Source organism: Camelus dromedarius, chromosome 33, assembly GCF_036321535.1.
Source record: "Camelus dromedarius isolate mCamDro1 chromosome 33, mCamDro1.pat, whole genome shotgun sequence".
NCBI classification, from domain to species: Eukaryota; Metazoa; Chordata; class Mammalia; order Artiodactyla; family Camelidae; genus Camelus; species Camelus dromedarius.
In genome coordinates, this window is record NC_087468.1 from 15,601,521 (window position 1) to 15,618,423 (window position 16,903).

The 16,903-nt window shown below is 49.1% G+C and overlaps 1 protein-coding gene across 24 annotated transcripts in view; it reads left to right on the forward strand.

Moving 5' to 3' along the window:
• TRABD2A (TraB domain containing 2A) overlaps positions 1-16,903 on the forward strand; it is a 120,457-nt gene that overhangs the window by 24,813 nt on the left and 78,741 nt on the right. For all 24 annotated transcript variants that reach the window (XR_010378848.1, XR_010378849.1, XR_010378846.1 and 21 more), the window contains exon 5: positions 1,083-1,303. Coding sequence is in view for 2 of the 24 variants with exons in the window: in XM_064481971.1 (XP_064338041.1) it covers positions 1,242-1,303 (62 nt within the window). In the remaining 22 variants the exon portion in view is untranslated. The remainder of the gene's footprint in view (positions 1-1,082; positions 1,304-16,903) is intronic.

The following is a 16,903-nucleotide window of genomic DNA, read 5'->3' on the forward strand; positions in this document are numbered from 1 at the left end:
TAGTTGAAATCTTGTATTCTAACAATGTTAGTTGATTCTCTTGCTTTCTTAATGACCAGACAGATCATTGATAAACAGCTATTTTGTGTCCATCTTTCCACAGTTTGTCTCATTTCTTTTTCTTGTCCTAATGTGTTGGCTGGGATGCCTAGAACAGCATTAAGTAGTGGTGGGAAAAGCAGGCATCCTTTTACCTAACTTGAATGAGAAAGCCTTTGATCGTTCACCATAAACAGGATGCTGGTGGTTGACTAGTCTTTATGATGTGAGTGAAACATCCTTCAGTTTGTTTTACTGGGAATTTTATCAGAAGCAGTTGTTGAGTTTCCTCAAGATCCTTTTTCTCATTTCTGTTGTAATCTGTTGTGATGTTTTTTAAAATTGAGCTATAATTGACATATAACATTACAGTCGTTTCAGACATACAACATAATGATTTGATACTTGGATATGTTGTGAAATGATTACCACAATACGTCTAGTTAACATCTGTGACCATCCATTGCTAGAAGTTGTTTTTTCCCTCGTGATGAGAACTCTTAAGATTTACTGTTAGCAACTTTCCATGATGTCTTAATCATATGGCTTTCTTTGTTTGACCTCTATCTGTAGATTTCTCAATATGAAACCATCCCTGCCCGACTGGCCCTAAACTTCAAGGACCAGGTGGTGAGCTCATCAAAAGAGACCCTCCTAGCCACCCATTCCTATATTCATTTAATCAACACACCCACTGAATTTCTGTTGAGCATAGTGTTGCATGAAAAAGATAAGGTGTAACCTGGTTTTTGCTCCCTAGAACCTGAGGTCTTTATAATACAGGTGACCAGCTTCTCAAGGGCACTCATCACTGTATCCTAGGACTTAGCACCATGCCGGCATATAGTAGATTCTCCGTAAGCTTCTGTGGGATAAGTGAGTTGAAGGAGTCTGTAAGTCTGCCTGGAGAGAGAACAGATGGCCTCTCTCTGTTCCAGATCCTTCATGATTCCATTATTTTGCCCCCTTCTCTCTTCCCCTTCACCTCTTCCCTGCTATCTGAGAACTAATTGTTCCCTTTGGCTATTCTGATTTGACATCAGGGAAAGAATGCCTACTTCCCGTCCATGGATCTGATCTATCATCTCAGAGGGGACACCACCCTGACCCTGCGGGATGGAGCCAGGTCATGTCTCCTGATCTTTTTCACCCAAAGACCTGCTTGGTCCTACACATTGCCATTCCCTGCGTGAAGAAAGCACATGAGCTCAGAGCTGGAGCCTCCGCTGTGGGGCTCACCTCATTTCCCTCCCCATCTGCATAGGTGAGTTCCCATTAAAGATGTGGGGTTCCTTAGAGAAGCGACCTTTCTAAATTCTGTTTCCGTGGTCAGACATCTATGCACAGGCTCCAGACGTGGGGGCGTTGCCTGCTTCCTCCAAGGACTGACGGGAATGACCGTCTAACCACAGGTTCTCCTGCTTGCCTCCCCAGGGATGGACTGGATGTCAGAGTCGGGTGGGGCGGGAATTTGAGACAACTCTAGTCCCCTTGGTGTTGGAGTCTGTCCTTGGGACCCAGTCACATTTAGGTTTGGGGTCCGAGAGCTAATACAAATGCAGCCAACAGGTCTGGGATTGCCCTCTGCCTTCTACAAGTAAGACCTCGTCTCTGGACTCCCAGTGCCCCAAGAGACAGGTAGTTGGATGTGAAAGTCCTTTGCAGACCCAAAGGTGCTCTTTAGATGATGAGTTAGTGTTCTTATCCGAATCGCTGTTGACAAAGAATTGTGTCTTTGTAATTGATCACTCTTGCCAGTGGATGGCATGAACATACTTCCTGTTTGCCCTTCCAGCTGTCATTCTTAATACAGTACTTTCCAGAAGTAGGTGTCGCTACCACTTCCTGCTCTCTTTACCCCAGGACCCTAAGAACTCACTCTTTTTGGCTGAAAACCTTTTTTTAGTGGGGGAGGCACAAAGGGAAACCTTGAACAATGGTTGGGCCGAGTGTCCACTTGCAGGTCTCATGCAAAAGTTCATTTCTTGAGTCACAGTTTTGGGGTGTTAGGGAAGATGGGGATCTTTCTTTTTTGGAGAAAGTTCTCTTTAGCTGGGTCAGTCATTTCACAGAAGAAACAGCTGGGAAGGTCCAGGGCAGAGCTGAGTGGTGGAGGCAACCCCTGCCTGCAGGAGATGGGGATCTGGCCGGGAGGCAGCACGAATTCCTAGAAAGATGTTCCAGCTCTCCGTCCTTGGCTGTTGTTGGTGAATGCTGGAGGAGTGGGGGTGTTTGGAGGTGCCTGCCAGCCTGAGAAAGAGAAAGAGGGTCGGATTCTTTGAGGAGAAGGCGGACTTGCTAGGCACAGGGGAGGCTGATCGCAGGAATGCTGCACAGCTCCTTGCTTTGTATTTTGCAGATCTCTGCATATTCCCCATCAGTGGGTTGGATCTTCAGAACAATCCCACGAGGCTGGCAGTTCCCTGTCCCCAGAGGCCATGGCAAGAGTGAAGGCGGGTCAGAGAGCAGAAGCGGGTGGGGACAGTTTCCTGTTGGAAAGACCCCGGTGCACTGCCTGGGGTCTCAGCGGGACTGTGCAGGGCTGGTCTGGCCTCCCTGATCTCTCATCCTCTAAACTAGTTCTCCCTCTGAGCGCTGTTACCTGCCAGATTTACAGTTTGACTTCCTGCAGCTCCCTAGTCATAAATGCCAATAAAAGCAAACGATCTTATCTTTGAAATTGACCGCATTTTCCGTAATTGAGATAGAATGTGCTTGAAGATGGAGATCTGGGGACAAATGAAGTGATTTACAAAACGGAAACAGTTTAACTAACATAGAAAACACACCTATGATTGCCAAAGGAGAAAGATGGGGAGGGATAAATTAGGAGTTTGAGATTAACAGATAAACACACTGCTGTAGCAACAAGGTCCTACTGTAGAGCACAGGGAACTTTATTCAGTATCTAGTAATAACCTATAATGGAAAAGAATCTGAAAGACAATATATATGGAACTGAATCACTTTGCCGCACACTAGAAACTAGTACAACATTGTAAATCAACTAGACTTCAATTAAGAAAGATGGAGATCTTGACACTTCACTTTTCCTTCCTAGGCTTGTCTTAAAATAAAGGCCTAGAAAAAAGTACGTGAACTCTCGGAAAGGGAACTGGTTCCTACAATATGGGGAGATTTGCTTGTGGACAAGAACGTCCTTCTCGTGAAGGAGGCAGGCGAGCCCTGTGTAGGCACATGCTGTCCCCTCCACTGGGAAGCCTCCCCGGGTTGTCCCTCTGGCTGGCGGCTGACTCAGCTTACATATTATTTCCTCTGTGAAGCCCTCCCAAGCACAGGGTTGACCCTCTGCTGTCCTCTCAGCATCCCCGTGGAAGCCTTTGCTGGAGACCTGATGACTGCCTTCCCCAAAGGTGCGGGATGCTCTGAGGCTGGGCTGCGCTCTCTTGGTCCTTGTACGCCAGCTCCTAAGGTGGCGTCTGGCACGTGGGAGGGGCTCGCTGGCAGTTGTTGGATAACTGCTGAATGTGTCGGGCCGGTAGGATGTGTGAAAGTCCCATTTCAGTGGGCAGAGCTTGGAAAGAGCAATGGGAAACCAGTGAACTTGTGGATACCTCGGCTAAACTGGGATACAACCATGAGTGTGTGCTGATTACTTACAAGCGTTGAAAACAGCCTTTCTAACAGCTGCGTAGCTATAGATTGGCATCTTAAAATTCATCTTTTTGCTTTTTTTTTTCTTTCCCAACATTGTCATCTCATATTTTTGGGTTCTTATGCACAGTGGGGTGAAGTGCTGCCGTTCCTGTAAATGCCCCAGGAGCTGCGACATCTCCTCCTTGACTGAACCTGTCCCTGCTTCACATGGAGCGTCCTCACAGGCGTTGTGGGTGGGCCCTGATTTCACAGATCGGCAGTCTGGGCTGGGCCGTTAGCTCTCCCAGAGGCAATCTTCCGCAGCCTTCCTTCACCTTGGCCATCCCCTTCATTTCTTATTTTTTTGATCAGAAATGGAAAACGGAACCAACTGTGTACCGGTGGCTGGCTGTGATGTTCAGACGCTGCAGACTTCAGCTCTGTTTCCCCTTGGGCACAGGCCTGCTTGGGACTTGAGTCATCTTTTCTTTTATTGCTCGTCTTTATTTGGGACACGTTTCTTAAGCACTCAGCATGGGCTGGGCACTCTGTTTCTCATTTTCAGGATTCAAAGACAAAGCAGGCATTGATCCTACCTGCCCCTGGCTCTGGCCGGCCCCTCTAAAGCCCAAAGCGAAATTAAAAAAAAAAAAAAAGATATTTAAAAAAAAATAGCTGCTTTTGTACATGTGCATGCATCCCACATGTGCTGCTAGGGTTCTGGCTTCAGCTGGATCTGACCCTGCTTGGCTGCCCTTGAGGTCATGAGAGACGCATTTCAAGGGATGCTGTAGCCTCATTTAGGCCCCATGTCCCTGACTCGCATCCTGGTGAACCAGGCTGGGAGTAGAGAGAGAGTCCTTTGAAACCCGAGCAGCCACCTCTCCTTGGTGGATCAGCCCTGTGCCGCCGCCCTCGACTTGAGGAATAACTCTCAGTGTGTCTCTTTAGGAGGGGGGGGAGGGCTCTCTGTCTCCAGCAGGATTAGGGGAGGCAGTCTTCCCAGCTTGGTGGACGGAGGGAAGGGGAAGAGGGAGGAGCCGGGTGGGACTGGGGCCAGCTGTTACTTGGGACTCTGCCAGGTGCCGGCTGAGGACTGTGCAGGTGGAGGCACCCCGTGGCCCAGAGATGGAGCCAGAGGCTGCATCATGTCACGCCGTGGGCTTCATGGTACCTCTTCTCTGTCTGTTTTTCTCTCTCCCTCCTGATGCTCCTGTGATGTCCTCCCTCCTCAAGGGGAGTGAGCAGGGCTCTGGAGCCAGCTTCAGCAAGGGCCTGGAATTGTAAAATGTGGGGTGACATTAGCGTACCCCCATTTCCTACCTCTGATGCGGAATGTTCGGGCTAAACCAGCGGTTCTCAGAGCAGCATCAGCATCACCTGGGAACTGTTAGTCACGCAGAATTTTGGGCTCCATCCCACACTTCCCGAATTAGAAACTCTGGGGTGGGGCTTGGTAATCTTCAGTCTACCCAGCCTTCCAGGTGATTCAATGCACACGCAAGTTTGAGAACTACCAGTCTCTATTCCTGGTCACCACTCTGGTCCCTGTCCTGGTATTGCCTCCAGAAATTATCTCAGGCTGCCAGAGACTCCCCTTTCTCCTGAATTAATGGCATCTGTTGTCCAGGCCACCACTGGGCAGTTTGTTCTTTTGCTACCTTTGGGTGGCTGTTGAATGATAGGTTTTATGTTGATTTAATTCTTATATTGGTGTTTAACTTCCAGGTGTTTATTCCAGCTTCTGAACTAGCACAAAAACTCCCAGAGAGCAAGGATCTTTATATATTTATTAATTTGGGGGGGGTAGGTAATTAGGTTTATTTATTTACTTTTGGAAGAGGCACTGGGGGTTGAACCCAGGACCTCATGCGTGCTAATCATGTGCTCTACCACTTGAGCTATACCCTCCCTGCTGAGAGCAAGGATCTTGATTTACCTTTTAAAAAAAATTTTTTTTAACGAGCCTGGCTCAGCACCGTGCACAGGTGATGTCTCCCCTTGGAGGGCACTGTCTGAAGATGGCTGTTGGCTAATCGCGCCACACTGTCTTAAACAACCAGAACCGCAGCGTCAACTCTGTTGATTTGTTTCCGTCTTTCCCCTGACTGTTTCCCTTTTGTTAATCCTCGCAGAGTGACTTCGTTCCTGCCACCGAGGCAGGGAGGCTGATCACATCATAAGGGTGGCATGCCTCTCCCAGCTTCCTGGCGGGTGACCCCAGACAGAGCAGAGGGCAAGTCAAGCAGGCCCTGTGAGGGCCGAGGGGTGTGCGAGGAGGGGTGTGCTAGGAAAACCTCCCCTTCCTTTCTAGGAATGGTCCCCAGTTCCGTGGTGCAGGTTTACAGCTTCTCTCCAAACCAGCCCTGAACTTTGGGAGCACCATGTAGATCGAAGACCCTGAACAAGAAGGTGCCTTCCAGGCCCCCGGCTGCTGGCAGTTGAGGTGACCCGCTGCGGGTGCGGTGGACTCTGGCCCCGGCCTCTACCAGGGGAGGTGGTGCCGACATGGCCGCCAAAGAATGTAATTGATGGGGGGAAGGCATGACAATATTATTTTCCAAATGTTCTTCAGCTTACTTTATTAAACGCGTTAGAATTGGAGCTGATTTTCAAGGAAAGGCTGGGATGTTCACAGGCAGAGGAAACGGAGGGGGATATTGCAGGTGGGCCCGCAGTGCGTGTGCTGGCCCAGCGGAGGTGGGCTGGGCTGTGTGGGAGTGAGCTGGGCGGTGAGGCTGGAGAGCGCTGGAGTGTGAGGTGGGGAAATCGCCATGAACTCTGAGGGCAGAGGGGCTCACTGCTGTTTTCCGGGGGAAGTGAAAGCACAAAGAGCAGGGCTGCAGGATGTGCACCTGGCAGCTGAGTGTGGGCTGGGTGGGGCCCAGGCGCTGGTCACTCCCGCAGCAGTGTCGGAGTCAGCCTCTGGGCTAAGAGCTTCAGTTGTGTTGGCCCAGGACCCTGGACCCTCAGGAGGGAGACACTGGCGGTCTGGGGAGTGAGACAGCTGGGGAGGGGGATGTTTGACATTTATTGTTGCTCTCTGTGTGGACTTGATCTTGAGCATCATATAGTTTGTCGTGCAAAGGGAAACCTGCCTTGGATGCTGATCATGATTATTGGAGAACATGCAGAATAAGAGAAAAGCCAGAAACAGGTTGGACTCTTGGGAAGTGTCGACTGAAATAAAAAGTACACACGTGAGGGCTGTGAGTTTCAGTTTTATTTGGGGCTTACTGCGAACTATCGCCTGGGAAGTGGCCTCTCAGGTAGCTCAGAGGAACTGCTCGCAGGGTCAGGGGTGGGGCGGGCAGAACATATGTGATTTTGACCATGGGGGTACGTGCGACCAAGCACAAGTCTCGGGAAGAAGGTTGCTGCTGGTCACAAAGAACGGATCTCTCTGCTAATGATTCTAGTGCTTTTCCAAGTATGGGAAGATGCAAGAATCCATGTTCTTAAAACATTTCTCTTGAAAATATCTAGCTATCTGAAGGTCTGTTCTGCCAGGTTTCCCAGAGCACAGAGGGCCTCACTTCTGATCTCCACCCTGAGCTCCTTTTGGGGTGTATTAAAGGTCACTGGCTGCCGTGGCTAATGACTCAATTCATATAGGGCCGGATGGTGAGCGACATTCCTTAGCTGGCAGAAGCAAGAGTGTGGAGTCATTTGGTGAGCTGCTTACCACTTACACCGAATTAGCCCCAGTAAGAAGTCCGGATGTGGTTAAGTGTGTGCAGTTAGCGTTCCTGTGTTTTTCACTTGGGTCTTCATATGATTCTTCATAGTCTATTTCCCTTGAAGCTTGTCTTGCCAGAACTTTAAACAATTTAAAGGAAGATGACCTTTTAGGGCGCTAGAGATGAGAAGAATGGAAACTCCTAGCAAGGGGCTGAGACAGTCCGGGAGTGCTCAGCAGAGGCTGCAGCTTCCGCTGGGCCTTGGAGGTGGAGAGACAGGTGTTTATTCTTATTGTGACCCTGGCGTCGTGTGGGGTTTGGGGAGGGGGGGACAGGTGTGCTGGTCTGCTCGGGCTGCTGCTACAGGACACCGCACACTGTGTGGCTGAAACAACAATGGTGGATTTCCTTGCAGTTCTGGAGGCTCACAGTACAGAATCAAAGTGCTGGCTGGGCTGGTTTCTGATCAGGCCTCTCTCCTCAGTTTGCAGATGGCTGCCTTCTTCCTGTGTCCTCTCATGGCCTTTTCTCAGTGGGAAGAGGGAGAGCTTGAGAGCTCGAGAGTTCTGGTGTCTCTTCCTCTTCTTACAAAGACACTAATCCCATTGGATCAGGGCCCCACCCTTATGACCTCATTTAATCCTAATTGTCTCCTTAGAGCACAGTGATTTGGCACTTCTGGAACACCTAACAGGGGAGAAACGTCTGAAATAAGAGGATGGTTTTGTGGATTTTTTTTCCCCAGAGGTGGAAATTGTCTTGACACAGTGATCTAGGTGAGGGCCGTTAATGAACAGACATGGAGGGTGAATTTGAGGCTGTTTTTGAATCTTCTGTGTGGTGTTGTTATAACTAGAATGGAGAATTCAGGAGATGTGGATATACTGCCTCTCCCTGCCTTAGGGGTGCATGGGTCCTGAGCAGGTAGACCTTGCCTTAGGAGAAGTTGGCTTTAGACACCTCAGAGAGGTCAGGGTCAGTCCTGCCGCCAGTCTCACTGTTCTTCTATCCTGCTTCTCAGTGGAAAGAGCATGAACTTTGGGGACCATGGATCTGGATTTCAGTCCTGGTTTCCCTATGTACTACCATGGTGACCTTGGGCGAGACACTGAACCTTTCTGAATCTGATTCCTCATCTGTAAAATGGGTGTGATGAAACAGACCTCATAGGGTTGTAATGAGGAATAAACAAAAAGGGACCTTTGTAAAGTGCCCCGTGCGCTGAAGACATTTGATGCAAGTTTGTTTTGCTTTGCTTCCACCACCTAAGTGGTTGCATTTACCTGTACCTCGCTGGTTTAATCTTTATTTATTTATTTATTTTGCAATATGTAGTTTTATTTTTCTCTAAATGCAATTTTTAAAACATTTTATTTTATTAAGTTATAGTCAGTTTACAATGTTGTGTCAATTTCCAGTGCAGAGCACAATTTTTCAGTTATACATGAACATACATATATTCATTGTCGCATTCTTTTTCATCATGAGCTACCACAAGATCTTGTATGTATTTCCCTTGTTTATATATATAATCTTGTTTATCTAGTCTACATATGCCTGTCAGTATCTACAAATTTCGAACTCCCAGTCTGTCCCTTCCCACCCCCCTCGCCGATTTACTCTTACACCCCTTGCTGACACGTTTTATACATTTGTTCCATTTCTGTATTTCTAGGCATTATTTTCAACCTAGCAAGAAAAACTAGGACAGGGCTGGGATTGAATTCTGTTTCTGAATCCAGCAGTTTGCCACCTTTCTTGCCTTTACTCTAAGGGTCCAGCCTGGACTGATTGGTTCAGGAACCAGTTCGTCTTCTCCGTGATTGGTTCAGGGGCCTGCGTCTGAGCCAATCAGCACACAGCATTCCTCCTACTCTTCCTGGTGTGGGTGTGAGCATGCGTACTACGTTGGCTCGGGCAGGTGGAGGAGAGGTTAGAAGGGAGGTTCTCTTATGCCCCGGCTGGGGTTGAGTTTTCTAGTTATAAGGGCAGCTCAAGAATAAAGCAGTTGCACAGACCAGGAGAGCCTGATCTTATATGCTCCTCTGCTTTTGGCTGTGTTTCCTATGGTGAAAGCCAATTTAAGGCTCCGGGAGTTCATCGTGATGCCAGCTGATTCCCGCTTTCTCTGTAACTGCTCCTGATAAAGTCCCTATTCCTCACCTGAAGTCACCAGTGCCCTAAACAGTGTGTTGTTTGGTTTTGTTTTTGAATTGTTCTGTAAATGGAACTAAGTTATATGCATTCTTCCGTGTCTTGCTGGTTTACTGGTGTGATATTCGTTGATTCTAACGTGTGTGGCTGCCATTCATTTTGTTGTTGTTGTTGTATGGCATCACATGGATGCATAAACCACAGTCTATCAGTTTTTTTGGTGGGCATTTGAGCTGTTTCCAAGGTTCTGCTGTTTCAAATTATGTTGTTTATACGACAATGTTTATAAAAAGAAAATTATCGTGGTTGTCCCCTAAAACGCACATGTGAGGGGCTCCTCAGATTCTATGGTTTTTCTTTGATTTAAGTAAACTGTAGTTAAGGAAAGCTGGAATGACTCTCTGGGGATACTTCTCTGAGCCCAGTCTTCCTGCTCTGGCTCCTCTGCAATCTGCCTGGGAGGCTACCACCTCCCTGGTCTCAGGATTTAGGCACCTGTGATTTCCGGCCTCTCACCGCCCTCTGCTGGCCTCAGCGCAGTCTTTGACACCCTTTTCCCTCTACCAAGAATTGGGGCCACTGTTTTAAAATTTTTTATTGATGTATAATTGATTTACAATATTAGTTTCAGATGTACAATATAGTGATTTGATATTATTATGGACTGTACTCCAATTAAAGTTATTATAAAAGATTTGCTCTGTTCCCAGTGCCGAACAATATATCCTTGTGGCTTAAATATTTTATATATAGCAGTTTGTACTTCTTAATTCCCTACCCCTATCTTGCCCCCATCCCCTTCCATCTCCCCACTGGTGACTACTAATTTGTCCTCTATATTTGTGATTGTGTTTCTGTTTTGTTATATGCATTCATTTGTTTTAATTTTTAGATTCTACATATGAGTGATAAGGCACCATGTTTGTCCTTCTCTGACTGACTTCACTAAGCGAAACTCCCTCCAGGTCCATCCATGTTGTTGCAAAGGGCAAAAATTTATTCTTTGCTGATCAGGATAACGCTGCTTACACAGGAGCATCCTTGAAAATATACTCTCTTCTCTTGTACCCTTATTGCTGCTGGTCCCCCATGAGGTGCTGGGCGTGGCCCACCACGTGGCTGCCGGGGCCAGGTGATGTCATGACAGACATTCACTGTTCTTGCCGTCACCTGTTTGTGTGATGCGGGGGAGCGAACTATAGTTCTGGGGTGAGGGAGTGACTGTGACGGCCTGTCTCTCTCTGGGGCTTCCACCTTGGCCTGAACTCCCAGTGAGTGTCTGTGTTCCTTCTCTGCTGCCCTCTGTGACCTGTTGCCATCACACCCACTCTGTCCTGTCCCCCTGCCAACAGCCACTTCTCCAGCAGGGACCCCATCTTCCTCCCCAAATGCAGCTCCACCTCCCAGAGGACAGGCTGACTCTGCGGGTCGGGGAGGGACAGCTGCTGCTATTATGATTATGATTATTGTAAATACATCACGCTGACCGCTTTATCGCCCCCTCCTGGTTGCCCAGAGCGCTAACATCCCACCACCCACACCGTTCATCCCGTCTTCTCTCCTGCGTCTTGCTGTGCCCTCAGGTGCTGTTACAAGATTGACAGTTGAGTGACAGGGACCTAGGCGAAGGCGTCTTTTTCTTTAAGAGAATCTGTTGCTGCTCCATCAGCACAGTAGCTTGGCAAGATGTGGGAGGCGTTAGAGAGGAATGCTTGGAGCCTCCTGGTGCATTCCCACAGCCGGGCTTGAGAAGGCAGAGTGTGGATTTCTTTTGAAATAATGTTTTAAGGTGGTGGTTTTTATTTAGTTTAGTCCCCAGAAAGGCATATGTTTGTGTGGAAAAACTGTAGAAGCAGTACCGTTTCAGAAGCACACGGGCCCCATCTGCCAGCACCCTGACAGCCCACATCCTTCCTTGTGAGGATGTGAGTCAGACTCTGAAAACTGTGGTGGGGAGAATGGTCATTCTGGGTCGGAGGACTGAGCTGGGAGCTGACTGCAGCTCTCGGCGGACATGCGATATTTGAGAGTTGAATGCAGTCGGTGTTCATCTCTTTGGGTTCTTGGAGCTCTGACCCTGATTGCATTCAGTCAGTGGCTCCCAGCCCTGCCTGCATAGTGGAGTCACCTGGTGGGGGATGGAGCTGGTGATTCATACTCAGAGCTGTGATTACAGAAGCTGTCCCTCCAGGGAGGGCGGTGCACATGCTTGTCATGGTTTATGCACACGGAGCAGCCCCGCATGCACCGTGTGGACTGACACCCAGGGTGAAAGGAGATACACAAGCCACAGAGCGGTGGATAGGGCCTGCCAAGATTTACATCCACAGTGATGTGGTGGATAATGGGTTGTAATCTGTGGTTTGGAAAAAACAAAATTGGCTTAGAAGTTTTCTGGGAAAACCAAAGATTCTGGGTGTCTCATCTGAGATCTTGGAGAAATGAACCTGCATCTTTGCAGGATTGTATGAAATCTTCACCCATAGAATCCTGCCTGGATTTCTCCTTGGGGTCTGCCCTGGTCAGCCTGATCCCAGAGCAGAGATCCCAGGAGCAGTGGGCGTACCTCCAAGGGGCTTCTGCATCCAACCTGCTTTCTCACCGGAAAGGCTGTAGGAAACCTCAGTGTTGTCCCTTCCTGCTGTCAGAAGTTTCCCTTTTCCTTTTCTGTGATTTGCCTTAGTCACTGATGTTATCTTGTGAATAGAAGGTCTAGGCTGCATTTGCTTCAGAAATAGTGGAGGCTGTCCCTGTTGGCCAGACTTGGCTGTTTATTCCTTGATTATTTTGCCTTACATTGTGATTTATAGCTTCAGTGTTTATTCATGGGAAGATTTTTATTTGACTGCTTACATGGCTTAAAGGCCAGAGGAGCAAAAATAAAAACCAGTGAAAGTGGAGGAGGTATCTCTGCTCCTGTCTGTCTGTCTGTCTGTGTGTCTGTGTGTCTAACATAGATCTGTCTATCTATGTATCTGTCTGTTTTCAGATGCAGAGACTAACCTTGGAAAGAGCTACAAGACACTGGCAATAGTGATTACTTTCAGGGATGGTGACTGGGGCGCAGGAGTGAGAGCACTGCCTCATTTATTTCTTTGTGCTGTGTGAAATTTTTACCCTATGCATATTTGCTGTTCAAAAGAAAGTAGAGCTGAGAGAGAGAGAGATGTTTGATGAGTTGACTTGGGTCCCCAGATTCTTACATTTAAGTACCAACCCCCAAGACCTATGAATGAGACCTTATTTGGAAAGAGTCTTTGCAGATGGTTGGTTTAAGATGAGATCGTTGTCTGGGCACGAACCCAATATGACTGTGTCCTTATAAAAAGAGGAAATTATGACGCAGAGGGGCACACAAGGAAAAAGCCATGTAAATATTGGAGTTATGCTGCCACAGACTGAGAAACCACCAGAAGCTAGGAGAGAGACTTAGAACAGATTTTTCCCTAACACCTTCAGAGAGAGCGTGACGCTGCTGACACCTTCATTTTGGGCTTCCAGTTTCCAGAACTGGGCGACAATACATTTCTGTTATTTAAGTCACTCCGCTTGTTAAGACAGTCCTAGCAGACTGATGTGACACGTGAGATGTTAGCAGAAACCCCAAAGAAAGGAGCTGAATGGAGACAAGAGGTAGTAGGTGGCGGGGAGTTGTTTGTGGGGGAGGTGTGGGGGCAGTGTGCATGTCTGGGGACACTGGGGACACTTGGCCGGGTCCCCACGCCCGCTCCTTTGCCCCGGTTCCCCTTTGCCCCGGCCCCTGGCTGGACAGGCTGCCCGCTGGCCCTGGGCTCTCTGGCTGCCCAGAAACAGCGCTTGTGCCCCACACGCGATCACTTGGTACTGACCCTGAAATGCAGGCGGTTAGGTCGGTGACAACACCCATCAGGGTGAACTTCCCAGAAGAGGCCTCTGGGGTTCACTTAACCAAATTAAGAATTGTTTTGGAGGTATCTGCTTCTCCGTGAGTCACATCCTGAAACCCTGCATTCGTTCGACTGGCTCAGACTCCGTCAGGCATAGCCAGGACTGTCAGTCATGGAAGAATGATCGACGGTTGTTAATGCTTTGGAGACGCCACAGCAGATTTCTGAGCAAGCTGGGTCTGGCCCTCCGTGGCTTTAGCTGGGGCAAGTTTGGGGCAGTGTATTGTTTTTATGGGGCCCTCATGTGCACCCTGTCCCCTGCTCCAGGATGTGGAGACTTCTTGCAGAGACCTGGGGGTGGTGGCCTCCCCTGTGCAGGGGCAGACACGGATGGCCGCCCTTGGTTTGCCCCAAAGTTTTGCTCCAAGAAGGCACCCCCCGCAGTGCCTCTGGGGTCCTGCCCCTGGCTGGACGGAGCTCGGGCGGCCCCCAGCGTGGACTGTGAGCCGAGGTCTGGGTGGCAGAGCTAACAAAGGGCTGCTGTCTGGAAGAGGCGGAGACCCACCTCCTTGGCTGTGTGCAAGGGGAAAGCTAACCGGGGCTCAGGGTTACAGGGGGTGTTAGGCTCCGAGGAAACCCCAGGAGGGCCTCACTCAGAGAGGCCTCTCTCAGGAACCCATGCCTGCCCTTTCTTCCAGGAATCTAGTTTTCCCCCTTAAACAGAAACTGCACCAGAGGCTCCCCCGGGTCTCTGCTAAGCCACTGACGGGGAAGCTGGGGTGGCTGTCTCCTTGGATGCCCTGGGCCAAGCTGTCCCTTCAGCCTTCCCTCAGCCTTCCTCTTGCTTTTGCTGGGTGCGTTTCATGGACCGGATTGCGAGCACTGTGTTTGGTGCTTGGGATCTGCCAGGGCCCTTCCCAGCCAAGAAAACCCTGTCCTTTCTGCCACATCTCTTAGTGGGGTGCTGCAGGCCCAGTGGTCAATGGCTTATCCTGGGCTGGGTTTAAAAATTTTTTTTTAAATAAGTATAGTTTTATTCCTTTCAGTGAGAAAGTTCAGGTAATAACATAAAAAATATCAACCGTTTTTCCCTAACTTTATTTTATTAATTTTTTTTGGTGGTGGGGTAATTAGGTTTATTTTTTAAATTTTTTAAATGGAGGTACTGGGGATTGAACCCAGGACCTTGTGCATGCTAGGCATGCGCTCTACCACTGAGCTATATACCCTCCCCCCATTTTACTAATTTTTTAAAAACTGAAGTACAGTCAATTTACAGTGTTCTGTTAATTTCTGGTGTACAGCACAGTGATTCATTTGTACATATATATTGCTTTCTATATTCTTTTTCATTATAGGTTACTACAAGATATTAAATATAGTTCCCTATGTTATACGGTAGGTCCTTGTTGTTTATCTATTTTATATATAGTAGTTAATATCTACAAGTCTTGAACTCCCGATTTATCCCTCCCTGCCCCCATCTCCCCCTGGTAACTATAAGTTTGTTTTCTACGTCTGTGGTGGCTTTTAATCTGCAAGATGCTTAAGACCTCTCAGAAGTGGTTAGGCTATAAACCAGCACAGTATTAAAGCCCCCAAGGCCCATAGTTAGAACACTTGCAGTGTTGCTGAAAGATCGGCCCCTGCCCCCAGTGAAGCCGAGCTGAAACTCAGAGACAGGGTCTTAGAGAATAAAAGAGAAGAGGCAGCTTTATTGCTTTGCTGGGCGAAGGGGACTGACTCGCAGCAGGCGAGTGCCTGCAGAACCGTGAACTCGCCTTGCGGGTGGGGCAGGGTGATGGTACAGCCGTAGCTTAAACAATAAGGCGTTGATAACAGTCAACAGAATTTTACTTGTAAGACTCAGAGTGGCATCATGGTGACCCCAGGCGGCTGATTCTTTAGAGGCTAGTGGTTGTCACTCTTTTGATCTCTTTATCTGTAAGTGTCCACGGCTTGGTCTTCTCGTGATTCAGGCTATTGTGTAAGGTGACAGTTCTGTGACCTTCCTCCTGGAGAACAACTCAGATACCAGGTATGATTATTTCTCTTGATTACTGGGAGCTGGACTGGATGAGTTAGACTGAGACAGAATGTGTGAGACCTTAGCCTGGGGTGTGGCATACCTGCGAGGTGCTTCATAGTGCCGCCTCTCCCCCCTCCAAAGGTTTGTTCCTCCAGCTGATCGGAAGTCATTTAGCAATTCCTGGTGGTGGGCTAGGTCCGCACTGTGTGGCTTCAGAACCCAGGGGCTCATCTCTCTGGAAGACCGAGTTTCCTCACTTAGACCTCAGTTTGTAGACAGGCACCTGGATGTATCTGCCTCTCTGTCGGCCTGTGTCACCAGTGGAGGGCTGGGGAGGGTGGGAGCACGGCATGGCCCGGAAGTCCCATCCCAAGATAGAAGAGGCTGGTTTGCAGATTCCTGGGGAGCCGACCTCCAGGAGAGGCTGGAGGAGGTGTCTCTGATGGTGGGGGGGCATGTAAAGAGAAGAGAGGAGAGGAGGGGATTTTACAAACAGGGAACTGCCTCCTCCCCCTTTAGTTAAAGCCCCCCCCCCCCCCAGCAGGGACAGAGTCACCAAGCCAGGCAGTGGCATGGACGGAGGGTGTGCGGCAGGCAGGCCTGTGCGCAGTGGCCTGTGGGAAGCAAGTCGACAAGACTTCTGGCCTCTTTGCCACTCAGAGTGAGAAAGCGTGGAAGGAGGAAGAAGGGGGCGGGGCCGCACGGCGTCATTTGATGACTTGAGACCTGCGATGTCTTATCGCTGGACAACCGAAAACTTCCTGTTGAAGACTTCATGGTCAGAATGCTCATACGGACCCCGCCTGCCTGCATTTCAGCCAAGGGGGAGGGAACATTCCGGCAAAGACCGTATCCTATACACTGACTACTGGGGCAGCTGTCAAAGGTGATAGAGATGTCTGCATCCATACTTGGGGGGATGAGAGAGAAAATGCCACAGCATCTCCGGTGCTGTCAGGAGCCTTGCAGAGGGTGGTCGACCCCAATTCCCACCTGGTGCGAGTCCTGCCTTCTCCCTCTGACCTAGCTCTCCAGTGCCACGGAGAATCCGCTGCTTTGTAAAATTTCTTGAGCCTGGATTTTCCCCAAAGACATTCCAGCCAACCCTTCTCTTGTGATGTGCTCTGAAATCAGCTCGGAAAGCCAGCACGCTCTCCCCACCTCGGGGAGAGGCAGCGCGTTGCGCATTAGTGCATCGAGACTCTGAGAAGTTCCATAAAGATAAAAACGTGCTTGATTTTGTTTAGCCTTCATTCCCCGCTCCCTGTTTTCCATAATAACTACTATTGACATCTCATGGACCTAATGAATCCCTTAGTCGCCAAATGCCGCCCTGATGGTTGGAAAAAGACTTGTGGATACTGTGAATATATCCTGTCCAGTCCTTCATGTGGTTGAAACCAGTTGGGACGTGTGTCTGTGGGTCCCGGTGCCTCCCTGCCCCACCTCCCCAGCTTTAGCCATCCCCCACAGACCAGCTTTCGGGGTCTCCTGACCTCTTGGTCACTCTCGTAGGAGAGTTCCAGGTTGTCTGTGTC